The 5,306-nt window shown below is 44.1% G+C and overlaps 1 protein-coding gene and 1 long non-coding RNA gene across 2 annotated transcripts in view; one reads left to right on the forward strand and one right to left on the reverse strand.

Moving 5' to 3' along the window:
* Positions 1–423: 423 nt before the first annotated feature.
* On the reverse strand, positions 424–5,077 carry LOC121032671 (uncharacterized). The gene is made up of 2 exons (XR_005791424.1): positions 4,672–5,077; positions 424–1,131 (listed from the first exon to the last, which is right to left on the reverse strand). It is a non-coding gene; the product is annotated as an uncharacterized LOC121032671 (long non-coding RNA).
* Positions 5,078–5,192: 115 nt separating this feature from the next.
* RAB12 (RAB12, member RAS oncogene family) overlaps positions 5,193–5,306 on the forward strand; it is a 27,000-nt gene continuing 26,886 nt past the window's right edge. The window contains exons 1-2 of the mRNA XM_040478498.1: positions 5,193–5,200; positions 5,252–5,303. Of these exons, the coding sequence (XP_040334432.1) occupies positions 5,193–5,200; positions 5,252–5,303 (60 nt within the window). The remainder of the gene's footprint in view (positions 5,201–5,251; positions 5,304–5,306) is intronic.

Raw genomic sequence — 5,306 nt, forward strand, 5'->3', positions numbered from 1 at the left:
TGCAATGAGAACATGTCCTACAAGCTGGCACCAAAAATATGTGGACAGGGGTGCCTGGGTAGCTCAGCCATTTCAGTCATGTCATGACCTCATGGGTTTGTGAGTTCAAGCCTCACATTGGGTTCTGTGCTGACAGCACAGAGCTTCAGATCCTCTGTGCCCTCTCTCCTGTGTCTCTGCCCCTCTCCTGCTCACGCTCTCTCAAACATAAATAAAAACATTAAAAAAAAAAAAAACAATATATAAGACAATGGAGGGGAAGTGACAGGTGCAGTCAGAAGCTCACCTGAGGAGCATTCTTCCAATCAGAAACACAAAACCATAAGGAGAAAATTCAGTCCTCGTCAGTGCCCGAGCAAAGTGGAATCCTCTCCAGTAAGGGATGCACTTAATAGTGAAGTGTAGACAGTTATAAACACACGATACATTTTGTTTCCTTGTTTAATGAAACTGGTGTGGATTAGGATTCCTGTGTTTGCAGGACATAAGCCTATAGCAGAACCACAAAGAGAATATTTCTGGATATGAAGTCACATGTTTTTTACGCATTCCAGCTACCAATAACAAAAATTTAAAAATTCCAATCAACCATGCCAGAGGAAAGACTGCCTTTCAATTCTCTCTGTAAGCGATATTATAAAAGTATTATAATATAATCAAATGTATGCAGTCAATAAATGTAAAAAAATTACAGACGTGATTAAGGCAATTAATGAATGAAAATACCAAGTTTTGAAATTTTGTTCAGAGCATTTGTCAGCTCTTTTAAATTTGTGAATTATCATTTATTTTATCATCCAGAAAAAAATGTTTACTTTTTACCTAATTTTTGTTGGAAGGTCATTTTCCATGGGTCTCTTGTGCTTCTGCAGATCTTGGAAGCAGGGGCACTGACTTTTGTTCCTGGCCATCTTTTCAGGGATGTTTGTAGAGCAGATGACCTTGGAAGAATGAGATCCTGGCTCCCTTCAGGACAGAAGGAGGACCTGTCTGCTGACCAGTGTAATCGACACAACGACTCCCTCCTGGCAGGCTTGCTCGCAGCCCCATTAACGTCTGGGATTCCCGCTGCGGTGCAAACCCGATTCGGCACAGCATCCACCTGGACCCAGCCCCAAAGCGCCTGTGGGGCTTGGGGACAGAAGAAACTGATGTGAATACGACATTCATGCTGCCCACTGTGCTGGGAATAATAAAGTGATAAGGGAAACTAATAAAATGCATTCCGCGGTTGATGGGAATATAAATGGGTTCAGCCACTATGGAAAACAGTATGGAAGTTCCTCAAAATTGTTTATAATAGCCAAGACATGGAAACAAGCCCCGTGTTTATGGACAGATGAATGGATAAGAAAATGTGCTACATGCACATACACAATGGAATATAATTCAGCCTTTAAAAAGAAGGAAATCCTGACATTTGCAATAACAAAGATGGACCTTGAGGGTATCAGGCTAAGTGAAATAAGTCAGAGAAAGATAAATACTGCATGATCTCATTTACATGTGGAATCTAAAAAAACAAAAGTCAAAGACACAAAAAACAGATTGGTGGTTGTCAGAGGTGGGGCTTAAGGTGAAATAGGTGAAGGGGGTCAAAGGGTACAAAGTTCCAATTATAAAACAAGTAAGTCATGGGATGTAATGTACAGCATGGAGATTGTAGTTAACAATACTGTGTTGTACATAAGAGACTCTTAAATACGGAGAACAGAGGGTTCCTGGAGGGGTTGTGGGAGGGGGGACGGGCTAAATGGGTAAGGGGCCCTAAGGAATCTACTCCTGAAATCATTTTTGCACTATATGCTAACTAATTTGGATATAAATCAAAAAAATAAAATAAAACAATAATGCGTTGTATATTTGAAAGTTGCTAGAAGAGTTAAAAAACTATCACAAGAAAAAATATTATAACCATGTGAGGTGATAGATGTTAAGTAAATTTGTTGTGATCATTTCACAATACATACAAGTAGCCAAGCATTATGTTTCACACCTTGGACTAAAGCAAGGTTATATATCAATTATATCTCAACAGAAATGGAGGGGGAAAAACTGTGTCTTGGCAGGAACAAGACTGAGACCTGCTTGCTTCTCTACGTGTCCATGACTTTGACCCATGAACCTCCTGTCTTCTGCCAGCATCCATAAAACTTAAAATGGACCCTAAAATTGTCAAGCCCCACAAAACCTGGGTCTACTCTCAGTTTTTAGATGATGCTTTTTTTGTATCAGTCTCCATGTCCAACAGAATGTTACTTTGGCTTCCAATTTGGGGAAATATATTGCATTTGGTAATCTTCTCTAGCTAGTCTGCCCATTGCCTTCCCTTCATAGCTTCCCTCACACAGCCCAATTCTGAACAGCAGGAACATGAAATACTTGTATGTCATGAGCAGTTGCCAGGCACATTACAGGTAATTTGTTATGGATAAAGTATGTTCTTTTAAAAAGATTAGGGCTGATTCAAGCTTACCTCTATAATGTCATATTTGTAAGCATGCATTCCCATATTTGTTAAGATTCCTCCAGCTCCCAAATATGAAAAAAACCTAACTCAAAAGTCTTAAACAACAACGGGATTCATTGCATCGTGGGGTAAGATGTTCCTAGATGGGGTGGGGGCAGGTTGTCTCCGTGGTTGGTTAATTCGGTGCCTTCCCAACCACATCGCTCCACTCGGCCATCTACAACCTGTCAGCCAGCTGTCTTCAAGACAGCAAGATGGCAGAAACTCCTGTAAGGATTATAGCCTTCGTACAAAGGGTCTAAGGCAGAAGAGGAACGATCCCTTCCTTGGGTCTTTTTTTGAAGAGCTACAAACCTTTCACCAGAAGCCCTTTCCTCCCGAAGATTTCTGTGAATTTCTCATTGACCAGCCTTTGGTCATATGCCCTTTCCCGAGCCACTTACTGGCAAGGAGGGTTGGATATGAGTGATTGACTGAGATAAAACAACATTCTCCCCCTGTTCCTGATGCTTGGGCAAGCTTTACCTGAAGCCCATGATTTCACAGAGCAGTGTGAGTGTCTGGACAAAACGCAGAGCTCTGCTAGCAGGGAAGAATAACGCAATCTGATTCCCACCCTCTTTATAATGAATGCTTTCTGGTATAGACAGTACTCTCTTTGCAGGCTCTGATAAGCAGAAATTCCAGTTACCACAATTTAGTTAAATGACACCATTTCCCCAACAGTTCAAAATTCCCTTGCCACAGTATATTAACTATGAGTAATCGCATAGAGCACAAAGTTCCCAGCTAGCTCTTGAGCCCACAGATCACTACAAAGATGCCAGCTGTGCATCGGAATCAGTGACCAACAACATGCCTGTCAGGACATACTAAAGAACAGGACAGACTCCCACCAACGTATGGTATGGATGTCAAGACTGACGACACCATGCATTTGCCAAGAGGGATGCACTTGCTTCTCAATGCTGCTAAATGGTAAAGGGGGGGGGGGTCACTACTCTCATTCCTAAAACAGAGGAGAGAAGTCCACAGTTCAAAGTGGTCACTTGACTGTGAATGATGGAGCTGTGTTTAGAATTATAGAGATGTGGGGTCCTTGGGTGGCTCAGTTGGTTAAGCATCCAGTTTCGGCTCAGGTCATGATCTCATGGTTCATGAGTTTGAGCCCACGTTGGGCTCGTTGCTGTCAGCACTGAGTCTGCTTCAGATCCCCCCTCTCTCTCTCTCTCTGTCCCTCCCGACTCTCTCTCTCTCTCTCTCTCTCTCTCAAAAATAAATAGAAAATAGGGGTGCTTGGGTTGCTCAGTCAGTTAAGTGTCTGACTTCAGCTCAGGTCATGATCTCACAGTTTGTGGGTTCGAGCCCCACGTCAGGTTCTGTGCTGACAGCTCAGAGCCTGGAGCCTCCTTCAGATTCTGTCTCCCTCTCTCTGACCCTCCCCCCGCTCATGCTCTGTCTCTCTCCCTCTCTCAAAAGTAAATAAATGTTGAAAAAAAATTTTTTTAAATAAAGTTTTTAAAGAATAAAAAATAAAATAAAATTATAGAGATACAATCATGTTTTAAGTGTCCTAAGAACTAGTAAAAAAAAAAAAAGAAAGAAAAAATAGTGATTGCTTTTGGAAAGCTAAGGACTCTTGTATAAATGTAAACTTCCAATTAATTTGTGGGCAATGTAAGATTTTTACAAATCAGGTTTGTAGGGTGACATCCACACGTACTACGCATTACCAAACCCAGTTCTAAATAAAGCTGAAATTCGGTGGGTTACCTGATCATTCTCAGCAAATGCGCCAGGTCCTATCATATTTAGAACCCTGTGTTCTGAGGCGCTCAAGTTCACGCTAAGGAATTTACTAAACAAATCCCTGGCAAGGGATCCCTCGCAGCGATTTTCTGGATCCTTAAATCCTTTCAAATAGAAATGGCAAAACACCCTGCCTGAGTCCATAATTCCTGAAGTTTTGTAGTGTCAATCTTGGAGTTTCTGACTGCTGTTTGAAGTCTCACTCTCTCCCCCAAAGAAGCATGCCATTTATTTATATCAAAAGTTAAATGGAATAAAAACTTCCGGACTCTGAGTGAGGCAGCAAAGCTGGGCTAAAAATACCTGATTTCGTGTGTCTTCTATGGAAAAGACACGACATTTCTTCCTATGAAAGACAGACATGACAAGGAAAGACGAAGAAGTTTACCTACCATGGGGAGAAAGGGGGGTTGGCTTGTGATTGGGCCCAGGCCCAGGAGCCTCCAGGTGGCAAGGTGTGACGGACAAGGCCTGGCTCGGGGGACTTGCGAGAGTCCCGGCAACATTTGAGTTTGCAGCAGTAATTTGGGAGACGTTATACTAAGAATGTAACAGGTTTGGGGGAGAGATGGCTAATAAACAGTCATGGTGTTTGGGGACTGGATTTAGTGAAAGAAGAAAAAGGAGGGGTGATAAAGGGAAAGAAGGGAGGACGAAGAAGTAAGAGAAGAAAACAGAGTCGACAGAAAAAAAAAGGGGGGGGGGAGAGCAGTGAAAACAGAACAGCAGGGATACAAGACAGCAAAGACAGGTGCATACAAGGAGAAACCGGCAACGGCAGACCCGGCTCGCAGGGCGCGCGGTCCTCCCGCCGACAGGAGGCGAGCGAGCGCCGGACCGCCCGCCCCTCGCAGGCCCCACGCCCCGCCCCGCCCCGCCCCGCGCCTGCGCTTCCTGCCCCTCCTCGTCCGGGATGCTGCTGCCGCTGCTGCGGAGTAGCTGCTTCCCTTCCTCCTCTCCCGGCGGCGGCAGCGGCGGCGGCAGCGGCGGCGGCTTGGACGCGGGCGCAGGGGACCGGCCGGAGGCA

This window comes from Herpailurus yagouaroundi, unplaced genomic scaffold, assembly GCF_014898765.1.
Source record: "Herpailurus yagouaroundi ecotype Mexico unplaced genomic scaffold, PumYag 142, whole genome shotgun sequence".
Classification (NCBI taxonomy): Eukaryota; Metazoa; Chordata; class Mammalia; order Carnivora; family Felidae; genus Herpailurus; species Herpailurus yagouaroundi.